General features: G+C 36.0%; 3 protein-coding genes across 3 annotated transcripts in view; 2 read left to right on the top strand and 1 right to left on the bottom strand.

Annotated features, from left to right (window-relative positions):
• The first annotated feature begins 113 nt into the window (after window positions 1-113).
• Window positions 114-9754, top strand: rapsn (receptor-associated protein of the synapse, 43kD). The gene is made up of 8 exons (XM_073850862.1): window positions 114-1029; window positions 1780-2118; window positions 4034-4192; window positions 5830-5928; window positions 7256-7378; window positions 7646-7699; window positions 7811-8010; window positions 8098-9754. Exons 1-8 carry the CDS (start codon window positions 805-807, stop codon window positions 8168-8170), a joined length of 1272 nt encoding a protein of 423 aa, XP_073706963.1. The 5' UTR covers window positions 114-804; the 3' UTR covers window positions 8171-9754.
• Window positions 9755-10050: 296 nt separating this feature from the next.
• On the top strand, window positions 10051-15084 carry LOC141345307 (zinc-binding protein A33-like). Its single transcript, XM_073850174.1, has 4 exons — window positions 10051-10452; window positions 11602-11832; window positions 13674-13677; window positions 14570-15084. The coding sequence occupies exons 1-4, from the start codon at window positions 10051-10053 to the stop codon at window positions 15082-15084; spliced, it is 1152 nt and encodes a 383-aa protein (XP_073706275.1).
• Window positions 15085-15983: 899 nt separating this feature from the next.
• The window catches only part of ighmbp2 (immunoglobulin mu DNA binding protein 2), an 11029-nt gene continuing 6160 nt past the window's right edge, over window positions 15984-20852 (bottom strand). Inside the window, exons 10-15 of the mRNA XM_073849977.1 lie at window positions 20659-20777; window positions 20475-20569; window positions 19784-19907; window positions 18828-19682; window positions 18552-18751; window positions 15984-17683 (exon numbers count right to left, since the gene is read on the bottom strand). Of these exons, the coding sequence (XP_073706078.1) occupies window positions 17486-17683; window positions 18552-18751; window positions 18828-19682; window positions 19784-19907; window positions 20475-20569; window positions 20659-20777 (1591 nt within the window). The 3' untranslated portion in view covers window positions 15984-17485. The remainder of the gene's footprint in view (window positions 17684-18551; window positions 18752-18827; window positions 19683-19783; window positions 19908-20474; window positions 20570-20658; window positions 20778-20852) is intronic.

The raw sequence follows: 20852 nt of genomic DNA, 5'->3' as shown, positions 1-20852 counted from the left end.
TAACAAGGCCCACCCACAGGAACTGCCACCCTCTATGCAGACCGTTGACTCGCTCTGCTTCACCGTTGTGAAATATCTGGCTGTTTTTAGACTTGTGCACATGATGTCCAAACCTCTGCTCTAGCTCGGGACTGAATACTTCCTAAAGTTGTTGTTCTTTTTCTTAAGAGTCATTCATTGTTGTGAGCCTCTTGATGGTTGAGGTGAACAGCTCTACTCTTGTTATGAAGACCGACGGATAAGCGTCTTTTGTGACCTTGGATCTTTTCAGAGGCTGAAGCTGGATTCCAACAGGGACACATGGTCCAGAGTGACAAGGCCATCTGCTGTAGCGCCAGCACTGCAGTGGGAGGGGGGAGAAAGATGAAGGGGTGGCTTGTAGGGGGGTGAGTGTACAGAGAATTCCTCCCCCTCGGGTGTGGAGGGAGTAGATATTCTGGGAGATCATTGCCAGCACCTTGGATTGAGACTTATTTCTTTAGTGTCACATTTTTTTCCTTCAGCTTTCTTTCTGGAACGACTAAGGTTGGGTCTTTACCATCAAAAAAATCATGATTTTGTGATTCTTATGCATTTTCAAAGTGATGAGCAATGGGGATCTGGACTCTGAAGACATTGCAAGCTGAAGATCCAGTTTCTTCAACATCTTGCATCCAAAGCTGAGAGTTGTGGATCAGCAACGCAACCAGGTGCAGATCTCCAGGGTGGACTTTCGCTAACACGTCTTTTTGTTTTAGTGCGTTGACGGTGAAAGACTGAAAACTATACGCTTGTGCTTCTCCAGAGGGCCGAAGAGCCAAACGGATGGTTATTTTTATGAGGGACTTTGTAGCAGAAATGGGTCAGGACCAAACCAAACAGCAGATCGAGAAGGGACTGAAGCTTTATCAGTCAAATGACACAGAAAAGGCTTTATATGTATGGATGAAAGTGTTAAGGAAGACAACTGATCCTGGGGGGAAGTTTCGGGTTTTAGGGTGTCTGATCACAGCACATTCAGAAATGGGGAAATACAAGGAGATGCTACAGGTAAGAGCCACTTACGCATCCATCCTTCTTGCTCTCGTACATTGATTTTTTTTAATGTTTGTCAAAAAAAGTTGATTCTATATGTACATAAACTGTTAAGAGGATCATTTTTATGTTGAAGAAGACAACTATTCAAGAAAATAACTCTGAACCCCACTGAATTTCATTGTATGGACAAAAAAAGAACACTTTTTTGTGTTCCGCAGAAGAAAGTCAGTCATATGGGTTTGAAAGAAAGTAAGGTTGTGTAAATTAACTATCCATTTAAAGTTTAATATCTGCTATATATATGCATATGATTTGCGCTAATGTGGCTGTAACTTCAGTGATGAAGATTTCTGACGTACTGAAATATAATTCGAATAATGCGGAACATGCATATAATATGTAACTTCCATAGTTACATGGAGGGTAAGGAGAGCCGCATGCAACATGATCCTCAGCACCGAGCATCTTGTTGACATAAACCTCCTTGCAGAGGGACCTGCTTTCCCAAGTTCAGCAAAGACTTCATTTGCACTATGATGCATTTAAACAACTGTAGCTATCACAAAATAATAAATAAAGTATGCTTGATATCTGTTGTGGTATGAAGACAATTTTAACAGTAGTACTTTCGTCTTGTCTATCATTACATCAGGTTGTGACAGAATGGGGAACACCTGAACAATCTTTTGTTGTATGCTAACTTTCTGTCAAATAGTTTTATAAATGAACTAATTTCTGTTGTTTTCTATCCCCATCCATCAGTACTCCCTAGCTCAGATAAACACAGCCAGAGAGATGGAGGACCCGGACTACCTGACGGAGGGCTACCTGAACCTGGCACGCAGCAATGAGAAGCTCTGTGAATTCCAGAAGACGGTCTCATATTGTGAGACCTGCTTAAACATGCAGGGCACCACTGTTAGTCTACAGCTCAATGGGCAAGTGTGTTTGAGCATGGGCAATGCCTATCTGGGCCTTAGCGTTTTTCAGAAGGCCTTAGTGAGCTATGAGAAGGCCCTGCGATATGCTCACAATAACGACGACAAGATGCTGGAGTGCCGGGTATGCTGCAGTTTGGGAAACTTCTACATCCAGCTCAAGGTATGACTATTAAAACCTACTTGAGTTTTGAGAACCAATATATAGGCATGTAATTTGTGACCCTTGACCACAAAACCAGTCTTAAGCAGAACAGGTATATTTGTAGAATAGCCAACAATACATTGTATTGATCAAAATAATAAATTTTTCTTTTATGCCAAAAATCATTAGGATATTAAGTAAAGATCATGCTCCATGAAGATATTTTGTAAATTTCCTACATTAAATGTATCAAAACTTAATTTTTGATTAGTAATATGCATTGCTAAGAGCTTCATTTGGACGACTTTGAAGGTGATTTTCTCAGGCCGAATATTTTCCTAACCTAACAAACCATACATCAATGGAAAGTTTATTTATTCAGCTTGATAAACCACAAAATTGACTCTTATGACTGGTTTTGTCATCCAGGGTCACATTTGGGCTTGCGACTACTGTTTTTTTGCTTGTGGCATACCTACTCATTACTATTTTTGGCATTTTACAATAATAGCAAAGTCATCAAATGAAAGAAATAGCACAAAAAAGCTTCTTCTTCTTCTATCAGATGTCAAATAGATGTCTTTAAGATGTTTATGATTTAGAATGTATGTAAAACTGACATTTTACAGATGTCTGTCAGACGTTCGTACACAGCAGATGCTTTCCAGATCAAGTGATCTTTAACAGACGTCTTGCAGACGTTTGTATGCTATCTGGGAGTCTATATTAGACCTCTGTACACACATTCTTGTAAAATAACTTAATTCGGTGAGTTAAGGATGCTACAAAAGTATTGAGTTTACAAGTATGCTGGACTAGTCTTGTAAGCTACTTTTCCTTCACTACCAACTCAAATTAAAACTAAATTTGTATAAATAGTTTTGAATGGAAAATCACTCACATAATTTATATTTGTCTAAAAAACTAGCTTTATAGATCAGTTTTTAAGATCTAGCAGTATACTGATACTACCGTTCAAATTTTTAAAGTTTTAAAGAGTCAAGGCTGCATTTATTTTATTAAAATGTTTCTAAATATATTTTAAAATGCAATTTATTCCTGTGATGGCAAAGCTGAATTTTCAGCAGCCATTACTTCAGTCTTCAGTGTCACATGATCTTTCAGAAATCACTCTAATATTCTGATATATTTTTATTCTTTTTTAAGGATTTTGATTAACAGAAAGTTTAAAAGAACAATTTATTTGAAATAGACATAATTTGAAATAATGTTAAAGTCTTTACTGTGACTTTTGATCAATTTAATGCATCGCTGAATAAAAGTAATAATTTCTTTAAAATAAATCTTACTGACCCCACATTTTTTAACTGTAGTGTATATATTTACTGTACTGAAGTAAACCCAAAGTATCTGTCAAAGTCACTGTATACTAAGTATTTGTTTGGGGCCCTTTTGACCTGTAGTCTTTTAAGTTCTATTTAAGTGACAAAGTAAAGCAGTTTTTACATAACTAACAAACTGCCTACATGTTATGTACAATGTATCCAATGGCCAGATATAGGCATTTGTACTCACCTTGACACCAGAGATTTGAAGAGAGCAAATCCCCTGGATTCCCAGGAAGGCCTACTGTAATAAGTATGTGATGGAAAGGCATGCAGAGAATGTCAGCACTACTAGGAGCAATAATAAGACAGCCTCTTTTAGCAGTGGCAGAGCTATATCTCCCTGCCACTGGGGAAATGATCAACTTTGAGTGATTGGTTGCTTTGAGCATTCTCACTTGCACACTCTTTCATGTTCATATGTATTTATTTCAAATTTTTGACTTGAAATATCTTACTTGTAAATGCATCAGACATCTTCCAGACTTCTTGCTGTTTTGTACCTTATACAAGTTCCTATGCTTTATGTTCAGCTTGTTTAATGCTTCTAATAAGTGTGCATATCTGCTTATTTTGTGCTGTTGCAGGATTATGAGAAAGCACTCTTCTTTCCTTGCAAAGCAGCTGAACTAGTGAATGACTATGGTAAAGGTTGGAGTCTCAAGTACCGTGCCATGAGCCAGTACCATATGTCAGTGGCCTACAGGAAGCTGATGCGCTTAGCAGATGCGATGGAATGCTGTGAGGTACAAACATCTAATTGTGATTAGTCAACCATTTTTAAATGACTAATATAGGCACAGACATTTTATCACAGTCAAATAAAAATTTATTCAGACACCTTTCTTACATTATCACAGTTTATTCGCTATAGTTTAGAAAATGGTAATAAAATATGACAAGAACTTCAAATTCATCTTGATAATGTCAGATAAATTGATAGTATTGGATTAAAATCAGCCAAAAATTCAGACTGTTGGTATGACAATATTTACACAACTATCAATACTTTGTTGACCAATTACCAAGCAATGCTTAATTTTGTTCAGTCTGTGGTGTAAAAAGGTTGAATTAGCAATTAAAGAAAAAACACTTAAGCAAAAGATGGTCAGGTCAAAGTGTCTGAATAATTTTTTGGCCCCAAATTTAATCAGTTTTACTCTTAGTCCACTGTATGAAGAATTTTTTGGGTGTAATATGTCACAGTTTACTTTATTTCGCTATCCTTACTTACATAAATGAACTATAGTGTCCTGCTCCCACTAGTGCAAAAATATCCAAAATTATATCTGGTGTCTGAATCATTTTTGGTTTGACTGTATATTACAGTAATTTTACACTTTGCTCGTTTAGCATGTATATTTATGTTGTACCAAGCACCAAAAACAAATAAGGCGATCTTGACGTGGCAGTGGTCCCCTGAACAAATTTAAGGTAGCATCACCTTAATCCCCCGGGATGCTGCATGTTGATCATATTTATCAGTCCCCTTGGCGTAACCCTGGCCTCTGACTGTCTGCTGCTCGGACCACGGCACAACTGACAGGTGCAGTTATTTGTAGGACTAGTTGTGCCAGCCCCCTGCGACCAGCCCCCTTTACTATGGCTGATAAAAATACGCCAGTCCGGAGTCCATCCTGCTGAGGTGCTGTCTGAGAGGAGTGTAAATGAAGAGCACAGCTTACCCTTAGCCCCTCACTAATGACGAGGAGAGAAATATCACAGCCAGTCATTGCTTTGGACTGTGAGCGTCACAATGTACTGTCTGCAAGAGCGATTTACAGACGTCCAACAGTTGGAAATAATGCAGGCCATGTTCCAGCTGTCACGCAACTTTTTAGTTTTGTATATTGCATGAATGGGGGCTATTGGTTTGTACACAATCTAAAGGAATAGTTCACCCAAAAATAAAAATTCTGTCATTAAATAGTGTTGTTCCAAACCTGTAAGACCTTCATTCATCTTCAGAACACAAATTAAGTTATTTTTGATGAAATCCACGAGCTTTTTGACGCTGCATAGACAGCAACACAACTGACACGTTCGAGGCCCAGAAAGGTAGTAATTGTAAAATTTCTTCTCTTCTGTGTCAGTCTTAGACATGCGTTCACGACAGTATCTTACTACCTTTCTGGGCTTTGAACATGGTAGTTGTGCTGCTGTCTATACAGGGTCAGAAAGCTCTCTAATTTTATTAAAAATATCTTATAAATGTCTTATAAATATCTTAAAAAAGGTCTTATGGGTTTGGAACAACATGAGGGTGAGTAAATAATGACAGAATTTTCATTTTTGGGTGATCAATCCTTAAAAAAACAGTTTTCTGTGGAGGACAACACATATACATGTTTCCTAATATTGGAAATTATCTTATGTCTCTCAGGAATCAATGAAGATTGCATTGCAGCATGGAGATCGGCCCCTTCAGGCATTGTGTCTGCTTAACTTTGCTGATATTCATCGCTGTCAGACAGATGGTGATGTAAGTTCTACTGCTTTTCTTTTTTAGTATTTTGCTATTATTAGTGGATTTAGCACATGGCTGTTATCAAAACTATTTTTTCAGTGTCCCACTTACACCTTATTGCAAAGTAGTGCTTTACATTTTTGATAAAACTTACAGAATTATACAACATTCTTGAAGGTTACATATTAAAAACAAGATGTCTATAATTATCTATAATGTTTAATGGTGCAAAAACAAAATTTGCGGTCTCACTTTGGTGGCTCTAACTACTATGTAATTACATTTAAATAAATCCTTTGATCCAATGCACTTATTGTGTACATACACTACCAGTCAAAAGTTTTTGAACAGTAAGATTTTTTAAAGAAGTTTCTTCTGCTTACCAAGCCTGCATTTCTTTTCTCCAAAGTACAGCAAAAACAGTAACATTTTAAAATATTTTTACTATTCAAAACACATGTTTTCTGTTTGAATATATTTTAAAATGTAATTTATTCCTGTGATCAAAGTTACATTTTCAGCAATCAGCATCATTACTCCAGTCTTCAGTGTCACATGATCCTTCAGAAATCATTGTAATATGCTGATTTGTTGTTCAAGAAACATTTTTTAATATTATTATTATCAATATTTAAACCAGTTGAGTACATTTTCAGGATTGTTTGGTGAATATAAAGATCCAAAGATTAGCATTTATCTGAAATAAAAAGCTTTTGTTACATTATACACTATAACATTCAAAAGTCAGTATAACTTTTTTTTGTTTGGGAAAGAAATTATAGAAATGAATACTTTTATTTATCAAGGATGCTTTAAATTAATCCAAGTTGATGATAATGACATGTATAATGTTACAGAAGATTTCTATTTAAGATAAATGCTGCTCTTCTGAACTTTTTATTCATTAAAGAAACCTGAAAAAATTATACTCGGCTGTTTTCAAAATAATAAATGCTTTTTGAGCTGGAGTAATGATGCTAAAAATTCAGCTTTGAAATCAGAAGTAAATTGCATTTTAAAATATATTTGAATAGAAAATAGTTATTTTATATAATAAAAATATTTCAACATTTTACTGTTTTTGCTGCACTTTGGATAAAATAAATACAGGCTTGGTGCAGAAGAGACTTCTTTATAAAACATTACAAATCTTACTGTTCAAATACTTTTGACTGGTAGTGTAAGTTTTTACATTGTACTTATATTTTTTTAAAATAACTGCATGTAATGACATCTGTAATTAATTTCTGTAATTACATTTATAGTTACACTGTTAACCCATCCCTTACACCTTAACCCACTTTTCTTTGTGCTTTTCTTTGTGTGCTTACTTTTGATACAGAAAGCATTCCCTCGCTACGAGTCCTCCATGTGCATAATGTCAGAGATCGGCAACCGCCTTGGACAAGCATCCATCTACGTAGGTGTGGGGAAGTGCTGGATTCTGCAGAAGGAATACGATAAGGTCAGGAAACTGATTTAATTGTGTAGTTTCCATAAATATAAAGGTTCTTGATTGACGCTTTAACACCAATGGAACCTTTCTATTAAATAAAAAGGTCCTTTAGACTAAGGGGAAAAAACACAATGGTTCTTCTATTGCATTGCTATGAAAAGCCACTTTTGAAACCTTTATATCTTGCCTAGATGAACATTTGTGATCGACATGTTTTATATACATCAAATGGCATTGGTTTATGATTATTTCTTTATCATTTGAATACCGTCACAGGCTTTGGACTCATTGCAAAGAGCACATGATCTGGCCGAGGCGATTGGAAACAAGGTGAAGCATCTATTTTAAAATAAGAGACGAACATCTCATTTTCAAAACTGTATCCAAAGCAGTGGAGATTTGATGACATATCATTAAACTCTCTGTGCACTTCTCTTCCAGCTGTGTATCCTAAAGGTGCACAGTCTGTGTGAAGGCGTCTACCGCTGTAAGGAGCAGCAAGATGAATTGAGAGAGCAGGTGGTGAAGTTCCTGCAGTGTGTGGAAGAGCTAGAGCTCTACTGTGGCATGTGCGGAGAGTCTATCGGAGAGAAGAACCAGCAGCTGCAGGCTTTGCCCTGCTCTCACATTTTCCACCTCAAGTATGTATTTGTGTGTTTATTACTCTATGTAGCCGCCAGCTATCAGGAGGATCAATGTCGCTCACTATGTTCTTTTCACACATGCAGGTGTCTGCAGACAAACGGCACAAAGGGCTGTCCAAAATGTCATCGCTCTTCAGTGAAGCTTGGTTTTGTATGAGACTGCACTCCTGTCTTGGACAAAATGGCTGAATCCTATTACAGAGACCCGTCTGGGAGCAAGTTCCAGGACCTTCTTTCAGGAAGCTTTGTGACTGGACAAAAGGAAAGTTCCTGGTCTTTATGGCAACTGGGAATAATGTGGGAACGACAGGACTTGGATTAATAGCTCAACACAGAGACGTCATGAAAGACAGCAGATATTTTTCTGAACTGACCTTTAAATGCTGCATTGGTGTGAGACAGGAACATTGATTGGACCATGCAGCGTTGAGGATGTACATCAAAAAGGTGAGAGTTTTACACATCACATGGTTTCCTAATAGACATTATTGCTCTTTTATCACAGAAAATATGTATATTTAAAACATTTATAACTTTGTAAGTGATTTTCAAGCTCTAATCAATTTCTTCAGATTGTGTAAATAATTCATGAATGCTACAATCAATGTCATTTTAAAAAGATGACGGTGTTCTCTGTCAGCGGTATAAGGTATGCTGAGAGATGCTGTTCTGTTTGAGTTTGTTTGAGGTTTGTTTTGAGATTATAGTAAACTCAAATGTCTCTAACTGCCTCCTGTTAATGAACTGTAATAGTCTGAAGTAACAGGGGCATGTTCAACTTATTACCTTGACCAATTGTGCATTTTGTTAATTATTTATATGACAATTATTTATGTATTTTAATACAGTACACACAGCATTACTACATTTCTGATAATAGCTGAAGTCATTTCTTTTACATTGCATCAACAAAATGTGAAAAGCAGTTTCTTTATTCAGTAGTATGTGCAGTTAGAAGTATAGTTTGCTGATATCAGCTTTAAAACCTGATTAATCTCCTTTACTTTCTTAAAATCTAGCCTAACCTTTCTTAAAAAGGTTCATATTTAACATTTTATACCATGTATACCACTAAAGTATTTTGAGTATGTTTAATCAGAATAGCCCAATGTTGGTTTTTATCCTTATTTCTTTGTGGGCACTTTCATTAAATTTTTCAACCAAAAATAAATGTAAGCAAACTGCCATATTTATGATCAATTTAACAACAATTTATCAACGTATATGATGATTACTATAACTATATTATTTAATCATCATCTTTGATCATCTGATGAATATTCATATATTTTGTTAAAGATAAATATATAATACATTTTGTTATAGCTCTCGCCACAAGCATAAACATTTGCATTGTAACAGTGTAATTGTTTAATGCTGGATGTGATCAGACATAGTTGTAAAAATAAATAACAAAACAACATAACATCAAGATTTCTAATTGTTGAACTTGGGAGCAATATGTAAAAATGCTGCTTATTTATTTCTCTTCTGCCTTTCTTTTATTTTTATAGCAACTTTGTCCTTCTATTCTAAGCTGATCTCCCTGTTTACTAACTGCATGCTGTGTAAAGCTGTTTCACATCCTGGTTGTCAACAGGTCATAACTACCTCTCCACATTTGTCCCTCACAATACTTGCATGTTGATGCAGCAGAATCTTCTGGAAATGAGACTGGACACATTGTTTAATTAAGAGAAGTCCTGTATATAAATATATCCAATGGACTTTTTCTAGTAAATATTCAATAAAAGACATTTTTTGCAGTTTGTTTCTTGATGAAGTATGTCTTTTTAATTAAACCACGGTAAGACTTATACATTGGAGCAAAAGTCCCAAGCTATAAATAGCCATGAAAATAAATGTTCCCCTCAGAGTAACACAGTGACATTTCTGACATGATTGAGAGGAGTCACCATTTTAAAAGTTTAAAAATCAGGTCAAACCGGTCTATCCCAGTTGCACTGAACTCTACTTTCAACTTAGAGGATTTCTATACACCTAAGAAAGACTTTTGGATTTGCAAATTCACCCGCGATGGCTGAAGAGTGTTCTTTCACTCTGGAGGATCTACAATGTCCTGTGTGCTGTGAGGTCTTCGATGTCCCTGTCATACTGAGTTGTAAACATAACTTCTGTAAAACCTGTATTCAGAAACACTGGGACCGTATGGGAACACGGCAATGTCCCTTGTGCCGCCGTACAGAGCGCTCTTCCAGGCCTGCAATCAATCTGTCTCTAAAGTTAGCCACAGATGTCTTCAAACAGAAGCCGGAGCAGTTCATGGTAAAATCGGTGGAACGTTGCTCAAGACACAATGAGGAATTAAAGCTTTTTTGTCGGAAAGATGCTGAACTTATCTGCGTTTCATGCACGTCATCAAGGAGTCACAAAAATCATGAGTACTGCCCGATAACTGAGGCAGCATCAGATATAATGGTAAGAAAAACGTACGTTAACTTGTAGTTAGATATGAGCAGATACAGTTGAAGTCAAAAGTATATATATAAGTATTTGGTTTTTCAGCATTTTGTGTATTTGAACCCTTTCCAACAATGACTGTATAACTTTGAGATCCATCTTTTCAAACTGAGGACAACTGTGGGACTCATATCCAGCTATTACAGAAGGTTCAAACACTCACTGGTCCTTCAGAAGGAAAAACGATGTATTAAGAGCTGGGGTGTAAACTTTTGTACAGAATGAGGATGTGTACATTTTTCTTATTTTACTATATATCATATATTTTTTCATTTAGTATTGCCCTTCAGAAGCTACAGAAAATACTTACATGTTCTCCAGACAACAAAATAAGTTAAATTTTCCCTGATCTTCAAATCAGGGCAAATTTAATGCATCGTTTTCCCTTACTGAAGCATCAGAGAGTGTTTGAACCTTCTGTAATAGTTGCAAATGAGTCCGTCAGTTGTCCTCAGAGTGAAAAGATGGACAAAATCATACAGTCATTAGAAAGGGTTCAAATACACAAAAATGCTGAAAAACAAAGTTTAACTTTGGTTTTAGGGTAGTTTAACTGTTCAGGACAAACAAGGAACTCATGAACAATTATCACAGAATAAAAAACAGCTGTGGATCATTCAGGTAACAACACAGTAAGAATCAAGTGTATGTAAACTTTTGAACAGGGTAATTTTTATAAATTCATCTTCTATTTTCTCTTGTGGACTATATGTAAACATATTTTATGTGAACTCAGGTCATTACAAAATAAAAAATGTAGTATTTTGCTAAAACAATAATCATTTTGCAGATACTTCGAGGTGTATGTAAACTTTCGACTTCAACTGTATCTCTGTAGATATAAACTAGAGTGTGTGTACTTGTACAACCTGTCAAAGGTCTGAAGTTCTCCGGGATTTGTATATAAATTCCATTTCCATACACTTACCCCACAGAAAGAGCTCACAACTAGGTACAATCCTTTGAAAAAACAACTAACCACCTTTGAAAAACTGAAGGAGAGCTTGGTGGAACTGGAAACATACATACAGGTGAACTAATCTTGCTCTGCAGCATAAACTTCTTTAAGGACTATCCATTCAAATTTATTCTATTTCTAATTTACAGAAACAAGCTGCCGAAACGGCTGCAGAAGTAAAACAAGAATATGAAAAGTTACATACAATCCTGAGGGAGGAGGAGGCAGCTCGATTCATTGCACTTCAAAATGAGAGAGAGAGTAAAACCGCGATGGTGAGAGAGAAATTGGAGGAGGTCAATAAGAGCATTGAAGAGCTCTCTGATATCGTCAAATATATAGAGCCCATCATCATAGCAGACGATCTGACATTTTTAAAGGTCAATATGTTTTTAAAGCATTGATTTTACGTAAAGGTACTGAGAGCCATGGTAGCCGTTGGTAACTTTACCTGCAGCTTCATTGCAGCGATGAAAAGCTCATTGGTCTTCTTGTTTTCTTTTCTCTGAGTATTCCTTTATCATGTCTGGCTGTGTAACAGCTGGTTCACACAGAACGCGTTTTAATTGTCCTGTTTTTCGATGTAAACGCGCCGCGCGTCTTGCCGCGCAGGAGGCACCTCGTTTTATGCAGTATCAAGGTAAAATGCAATGTTCATTTTCGTTAGCGCTTGTCTTGCGTTTTTTTAAAGTTAAAGGAGTAGTTCACTTTCAGAACAAAAATGTACAGATAATGTACTCACCCCATTGTCATCCAGGATGTTCATGACTTTCTTTCTTCAGTCGTAAAGAAATAATGTTTTTTGAGAAAAACATTTCAGGATTTCTCTTCATATAATGGACGTCTATGGTGCCCCCGAGTTTGAACTTCCAAAATGCTGTTTAAATGCAGCTTCAAAGGGCTCTAAATGATCCCAGCCGAGGAAGAAGAGTCTTATCTAGCGAAACGATCAGTTATTTTCTAAAAACATTTACAATCTTATGTATTTTTTAATCTCAAACGCTGGTCTTGCCTAGCTCTGCGTGAATGCTGTGTATTCCAGTTTGTGACAGCTAGGGTATGTCGAAAAACTCCCATCTCATTTTCTCCTCCAACTTCAAAATTGTCCTACATCGCTGCAGAAGTACCAACCCAGTGTTTACAAAGTGAACTTGCAAATTAGATCAAACACACTTTACAAAAAAAGGTAAAACAGTGATATAGGGCGATTTTGAAGTTGCAGGAGAAAATGAGATGGGAGTTTTCTGACATACCCTAACTGTCATGAAGCGGAATACACAGAGTACACACAGAGATGGACAAGATGAGCATTTGAGGTTGAAAAATGTATATAAATTGTATTTGTTTGTAAAATAACCAATCGTTTTGCTAGATAAGACCCTTCTTTTCTTGGCTGTGATCATTTAGAGCCCTTTGAAGCTGCATTTTGTAAGTTCAAACTCGGGGGCACCATAGAAGTCCATTATATGGAGAGAAATCCTGAAATGTTTTCCTCAAAAAACATAATTTCCTTACGACTGAAGAAAGAAAGGCATGAACATCTTGGATGACAAGGGGGTGAGTACATTATCTATACATTTTTGTTCTGAAAGTGAACTACTCCTTTAAACACCTGTTCTGTGTGAACCATTGTTGAAGCTGTTGTTGATGTAAGCAATCGTGAATATTTTGTATCCTAGACAATTATAAAATCTCCAAGCTGTAAGTTGCCCATATATGGACTACTATGTGTACAATATAGTTCACACAGAAATGAAAGTTCTGTCATTAATGACTCACCCTCATGTCATTCCAAACCAGTAAGACCTTCGTTCATCTTTTCGAAACACAAATTAAGATATTTTTGATGGAACCTGAAGAAATTTTGACCCTGCATAGACAGCAATGCAGCTGACACAGTCAAGGCGCAGAAAGGTAGTAAGGACATTGTTAAAATAGTCCATGAGACATCCATGGTTTAACTTTAATTTTGTGAACGCAGTCTTCTACACGCATTCATGAATATACTTTATCAAAAATATCTTAAATTGTGTTCTGAGGATGAACGAAGGTCTCACGGTTCAGAACGGCATGAGGGTAAGTAATTAATGACAGAATTTTCATTTTTGGGTGAGCAATCCCTTTAACATACACTTCTGTGAGGATAGCTGAAATAAATAAATACATTTTGGTTTGAATGACTACAATTATGCCAATATCTTTACATTTTGTCTACCTACAGGAATGTAAGGAGGCAATAAAACGGTACTGTACACAATGGTTTTTAATTTAAACAGTTTTACGGAGTCTGTCGGTTTTCTCTTTTCACACTAAAATCAACAAATAATGCATTTATTACAGGACTAGTTACACTGCTCCTGAAACAGAATATCCAAAAAGGGCACTTATAGATGTGCTTCAGTACCTTGGATCATTAAAACACGGGGTCTGGAAAAGAATGGAAAGAGATGTGCACCACTGTAAGTACAAAATTGTACATCAAGCACTTTTTTAGCATGAGTTGACCCAAAAATTACAATTCTGTCATTGCTTACTCACCCAGTATGACTTCCTTTTTACATGTAGCATAAAATGAGGATATTAGCATAATTATCCCCAAACTACCTCTTTATTTACAAAAGAAAACAGTAACCACAGGCTAGTGTCATAGATCTCAAATCTCATTTGCTTTTTCACATATTCAAACTTGCCATCTTAAAGAATTAGTTCACCCAAAAATGAAAATTCTGTGATTAATTACCCTTGTGTCGTTAAAAAGACTGTTCATCTTCAGAACAAAAATCAAGATATTTTTGAATAAATCTGAGAGTTTTCTGACCCTACATAGACAGCAAGGGTAATTTCTGTTCTGAAGATGAACGAAGATCTTGGAGCGACATGAGCTTGAGTAATACATAACAGAATCTTCATTTTTGGGTGAACTCTCTCTTTAAGACATGTTTCACAGTGTTTGAATGTGTAAATATGATCAATAATCTACAATGTATTCTTTACAGTTCCTTCTGTAAATCTTTTGATATCCATAAAGTATCTGCTAAAATAATTAGTAATCACTACAATGCCTAGGGCCTGTTTCAAATTCATGAGAGGAGGTTTGGCTTTCTGTTATCTTTCCAGCCTCTGTCAATTTCGATCCAAACACGGCACACCCTAACTTGATCATCAAAGATGAGCTCACCACCATCAGCTACGGGAAAAAACAGCAGCTTCCTGATAACCCTGAACGCTGTGCGAGCCGCATGGCAGTACTTGCTGCTAATAGCTTCAATTCTGGAAAGCAGCGCTGGAATGTAGAGGTGGCAAGCAGCAAAGAGTGGTACGTTGGGGTGGCACGAGAGTCAATAAACAGGAAGACTGCAGTTTTTCTCAACCCGAGAGAGGGTTTCTGGGTCATATCCAACAATGAGGAATCTTACTGGGCTCAGACCTCTCCCCGCACACGACTGACCCTGAAAAAACCCCCACAGATAATCACAGTTGAACTGGACTATGATAAAGGAAAGGTTTCTTTTTCTGATGCCGGAAATGGTAGCAGTATTTACACATTTAAAGATAAGTTTAATGAGAGAATTTTTCCTTATTTTGCCACTGGGATAAAGGAGGGGAGCACACTTAGAATTTGTGCACTTTAATGTGTCCAGAGCACAAATAATTTAAATTTAACATTAGGACAATTTAACATTAATTTGAACATACAACAACAAAGCATCAATTTACAGTTGTATTTCACCCAAAATTAAAGGCAAAAAAAGTTATTTTTATTATTTTGAAAGGTGATTATTATTAATTTCCCATTGCTGTAATACAGCATTTGTTTTAACTATTAGCTTAAATCAGTATAAATTATGTTTATACTTATATTGTTATATTTATGTATGAGTTTTAAATTGTGATCACAGTTTATTTGTTATAATAGTTTTGTCATTATCATTCACTTTGTTAAACTGCACTTACATTAGTTATTCTCACTCAGACCTTTAAGTTACACTACCAGTCAAAAGTTTTTGAACAGTGAGATTTTTAATGTTTTTTTTTTTAAGTCTGTTCTGCTCACCAAGCCTGCATTTATTTGATCCAAAATACAGGTAAAGCACTAATATTGTGATATATTTCCACTATTTAAAATAACTGCTTTCTATTTGAATATATTTCAAAATGTAATTTATTCCTGTGATGAGAACAACCTTTAGAAATCCTTTAGAAATCATTGTAATATGCTGATTTGCTGTTCAAGAAACATTTTTCATTATTATTATTCATTTTTCTGGAAAATTAATAATATAAATTAATACTTTTATTTAGCAAGGATGCTTTAAACTGATCAAAAGTGATAATAAAGAAATTACAATGTTACAAAAGATTTCTATTTCAGATCAATGCTGTTTTTTTACTTTCTATTTATCAGAGAAACCTGAAAAATTCTACTCAGTTGTTTTCAGCATAATAATAATAATACATTTTTCTGAGCAGCAAATCAGAATATTAGAATGATTTCTGAAGGATCATGTGACTGGAGTAATGATGCTAAAAATTCAGCTTAAAAAATCACAGGAATAAATTACATTTTAAAATATATTAAAATGAAAAACAGTTATTTTAAATAGTAAAAATATTTCACAATGTTACTATTTTACTGCAGAAGGGACTTCTTTAAAAAAACATAAAAAATCTTACTGTTCAAAAACTTTTGACTGGTAGTGTACCCATTTCAGCTGCTATGTTTATCCATAATAGCACAAAAGACATTAAACTTTAGTTGAAATTTAGCCATTCTATTCATTATTGTACCACTTCATTGTTGTGTGAAACAGTGATCATAAAAAAGCAAACCCACAGCATGTTTCATATTCCTTTAAGGATATTTCCATTTTGTAACCATTTACTTGAGCCAAATGGTTATTCCTGATTCAGAACATTGCAGAGCTATTTTTAAGCCTAAGCATTTCTAGCGCAGAGTATCATCTACCTGAGTCATCTGGAAGTCACACAGGACAGCCAAAGAAAACTACTACTACTGTACTTACAGTATTACAAATTTTGCAATATATATTCTGTTAGCTCAAATGTTTGCTCAGACCATGCACTTGACACATGACAAATTAATTCTCTACATTCTACTACAAATAATATTTATCTTTAGATAACTTTTTTTTAAATCCATTTTGACACAACCTTAAAATGCACTGTACAAGCAAAGCTGATCAGACCAGACTACAGCTTACAAACACACACACAAATTATGTTTTAATGTAGTATTCAGAGACAAATTCAGCAAGAAAACAAGCTTAAAGTTGCTTGAGGGAAAATTTTAAAGCATTTCACAAAGACCAAACTCTCAAAAGCTTTCGCAAATATTTTTTGTCATAAGACTTGTGGCTATTATAAACATTGTCACCTGAAATACACCTTCTAATATGTTCACTGTGCAAATCCTCCACTAACTGCATTCATGCTCACAATACCACCTGAGTCTCTAATGTCCTCTTGTGGACAAATATACCAAGCTACATGAGCACATGCTGTATTTAGACTAAATATATTAAATCCAGCATTAAATGGACCCAATCCAAAGCTCTGCTCTATCTGTGCTCCTCAGAGCTTCATGAGATTACATATGACATTAATAATCAATGCATCAATCACTGAGAGACACAGTGGAGCAACTACTTAATCTCCCAACAATAAATCTGCAAGACATAAATCTTGTAAAGGGATTCCAGACTAGCATTAGGGTGGGTATTTTAAGCACAGCTCGAGTCATTCAGAAACCCACTTTTCAGTCACAGCGCCATTTGGGAGTAATAAACATGGATGGTCTTTGTGATTTGCTTGCCATTTTATCATGCCAGTGTAGATCTGTAATAAATAGCAGCTGTTCTTACTCTGCTTCAGGAACATATTTCACCTCATAATAACTGAAATGTTTGGAAAGCTTAAAATTAAAGAATATAAATCTTTCTATACATACTTTAAGTAAATAACCATCACATTTAAATTAAACCACATCAGATTGAAATAGTGCCTCCTAAAATGTCAGTTCTCTTTGTCTTTGGCCTTAGTTTTTCTTTGAGAAGCCATGTCTTTGAGTTTAGAGTCTAGTTTTCTCTGCAGATATGCTTTTTTATTTGGATCCATTGATTTGTCCTTCTGTCCGCTTCCTGCGTAAAGCACTCCTTCTTTACTTATCCTCATTCTAGCTTGCGCTTTTGCCTTATCTCCACATCCGTGAACCTAAAAAAAAGACAATACTTTATTTCAAACGCATTCTGCATTAAAATATCTTTAGTATAAATGTTTTATGTTTCAAAGGTCATCATACATTTTTTTTATTTCATAATATATTTTATGACTATTTACAGCCCTCACTTTGATATTTTTTTGTTAGAAAAGGGATAGTTCACCCAAAAATGAGAATTCTGTCATTAATTACTCACCTTCATGTCATTCCAAATCCATAAGGAACACAAATTAAGATGTTTTTGATAAAATCTGAGTGCTTTCTGACCCTGCATAGACAACAACGACCCAGAAAGGTAGTACAGACATTGTTAAAATAGTCCATGCTCAAATAGTCAAACTGCTTAATAAAGTGGTTATTTTTGTTTTCTTTGTGCACAAAACGTATTCTTGTAGCTTGATAAAATTACGGTTGAATGACTGATGTCACATGGACTATTTTCATGATGTCCTTACTACCTTTCTGAGCCTTGAATGTATCAGTTGTGTTGATTATGTAGGGTCAGAAATCTCCCGAATTTTATCAAAAATATCTCAATTTGTGTTCCGAAGATGAACGAAGGTCTTATGGGTTTGGAACGACATGAGGGTGAGTAATTAATCCATAAGCTATCCATTTAAGACCAATGTCAACACCCTTTTGGCTTGTGAAATGAGAAAAAGCAATTAAAATGATCAGGACCATTGTCAAAAAGAATTTGCCTGTAAAGGCCATGTTTTTAAATACTAAAAAAAAACTGGGTTCAAAAATGGTCAGTGTAGACTGGGAACAAAGTTCTGAAAGTTTCAAAAAAAATTCAAAAGAATTGAATTGGTTCTTCATGATATGACCCCTTAAATATAAGATTAAAAAGTGAGTTACCTCAGGTATATGGTGACTCAGACAGTATTGTCTGTTACAGTAGAGACAGAGCTGTCCTAGTGTCAGGACACTGGCTTTGCACTTCACAAAACCACAAACGCTGTCGGCTTTAACCACAGCATTGATGAGAGCGTCAAAATCATCATCTGGCATGGCAGCGGCAGCTATATCTGTGGCTCCTGCTTTCATCTTAGTGTTTCCTACGAAAGAAACACATTGACTATGATGTGAAACAGAGAATGAAAGTGTTCAGAAATTAGGACATAGATCACAAACCTTTGGAAGTTCCTTTGGGCTTCTTAACAGACTGGCTTTTACTAGTATTGTGATCCAGTTCCTGTTTCACACTTTGTTGTTTTTGCTGCTTTTTCTCCTTTCGTTTCTCTTGCTCCCGGCGCATTCGTTCCAAATGTAGGCTTTTCAGATCAACAGCTGGCTGCGAGGGTCCTTTCTGTAACTCTTCCGGTAGCTCCGCTGCTGTGCATGCAGTCACGTCTGGTTGTTCTGGCTCTGCTGAATTTTCTGGTCCTGATGGGGGCCGGGACACAGTGATGCGGCGGTTTTTCCCTTCTCCCTGGCTTTCATGCCTTAGTCCCATTTCTTCAGCGAGCTCATGGACCAGTAAACGCTCGTGAGAATTCAGCGTGGAAGGAAACTGTAGCTCTGTCTTGTTTGGCTCTTTCAGAAAGTTCAGAAGTTGCTCCTGTATCTCTTTTCTCTTAGTTTGTGTCTGATCGGGATCTTTGGGTTTAGGATGGTGTGAATTGGTGTTTTTATGTTGGTCAGTCTGAACATTGGACTGATTCACTCCTTTACTTTTGTTGTTTGCACTTTTCTTCTGTTCTTGTTCTGTTTTCTTGTCTTGGTTCTTGGGCTTCTGTTGTGCAGATGCAGCGTCTTTGCTGTTGGCCTGTTTGTCCTTTTCATCACGGATGTAATTCTGTGGCACACAGTCTTCCAGATACTCAAAGGCAGTGCGAACCTCTCCATTTTCAGACATATAGTCCACTAGGGATTTGAGGAAGTCATGGTTTCGAACAGTCTGAGAATCACACACTAGCACAAGCTGGCGCCTGGCACGAGTGACAGCCACATTGATCCTTCTGTCTTCAGCCAGAAATCCAACCTCACCTTTGGAGTATATGTGAGAAAATTCCTTATGAGGGTGAATACATGATGACAAAAATTGATATTTAAGACTGAATTTACTAAAAGCACAAACACTGGCATACCCTTCCTGTTGGATCGAACCAATGACAATACCACTGCCTCCTTTTCTCTGCCCTGGAAGCCATCAACAGACTTGATCTCAAGCTCTGCATATTTTTGGGACAGCTTCTGTCTCAAAAGATCCACCTTAAACAGACAAAATCACAGCAGTGAAGGCTTTGCTTTACAGGCATATACAGTGCCTTGCGAAAGTATTCATTTAATTTTTTCATGTTTTGTTATGTTGCTGCCTAACTGTTTTAAATTACTTTTTTCCACATCAATCTACACTCAATGCATTATAATGACAAAGCAAAAACAGAATTGTCTTCATAAATGAACTTCATAAATGTATTTGAAATAAATAAATTTCATTAGTATTCAGTACTTAATTGAAGCCCCTTTACAACCTCAAGTCTTTTTGGGTATGATGCAACAAGATTTGCATCACTGAGCTAATTTCAACTGTCCCAGATAAGGGCATGAATACTTATGCAATGAAATCATATGTTTTTTTATTTTTAATAAATTTGCAAAGATGTTAAAATTCAGATTTTTGCATTGCCGTTATAGTGTATGGAGTGTAGATTGATGTGGAAAAAAGTAATTTAAAGCAGTTTAACGTAAGGCAGCAACGAAACAAAATGTGAAAAAATGAGTGTGAATACTTTTGCAAGGCACTGTATAAAATGTGTTCTTTGAAAAGTACCTCACCTGGAGATTATAAGGTGCAATTATCGCAATGTCTTTGACTTTAACTCCAGCCTCGGTAAGAGCCTTTATATGAAGAGCCACAATGTCTACCTCTCCTGTGGAGTATTAAAGAATAAAACCAATATTCAGAAGGCATTTCATAACTTAATTAGGCACTGAAATTGTGTTTGGAGCTGATATCAACCTTGATTTCCTTTGGACTGCTCGTCTGTGTCCTCCATCTCATTCAAGCCACAGCCTGCAGTGTCAATGAGCAGAAGGGGAATTCTGGTTTCCTCAACATCAGCAACATCAGCCAGGTCTCTGTTTAAAATACAATGAGTTATCTTCATATTTATAGTCCTCTATATATATATATATATATATATATATATATAT

Source organism: Garra rufa, chromosome 11 (assembly GCF_049309525.1).
Source record: "Garra rufa chromosome 11, GarRuf1.0, whole genome shotgun sequence".
NCBI lineage: Eukaryota > Metazoa > Chordata > Actinopteri > Cypriniformes > Cyprinidae > Garra > Garra rufa.
Note: the sequence above shows the minus strand (reverse complement) of the source record. Positions and strands in the feature narration are given on the sequence as shown.

Excerpts from the sequence above, each read along its gene's own strand:
- rapsn (XM_073850862.1), top strand. The coding sequence starts at position 805 with ATGGTTATTTTTATGAGGGACTTTGTAGCAGAAATGGGTCAGGACCAA. Across the intron at positions 2,119-4,033 it reads ACTTCTACATCCAGCTCAAG|GATTATGAGAAAGCACTCTT; the intron begins GTATGACTATTA and ends GTGCTGTTGCAG. Across the intron at positions 8,011-8,097 it reads TCTCACATTTTCCACCTCAA|GTGTCTGCAGACAAACGGCA; the intron begins GTATGTATTTGT and ends TCACACATGCAG.
- LOC141345307 (XM_073850174.1), top strand. The coding sequence starts at position 10,051 with ATGGCTGAAGAGTGTTCTTTCACTCTGGAGGATCTACAATGTCCTGTG. Across the intron at positions 10,453-11,601 it reads AGGCAGCATCAGATATAATG|AAACAAGCTGCCGAAACGGC; the intron begins GTAAGAAAAACG and ends TCTAATTTACAG.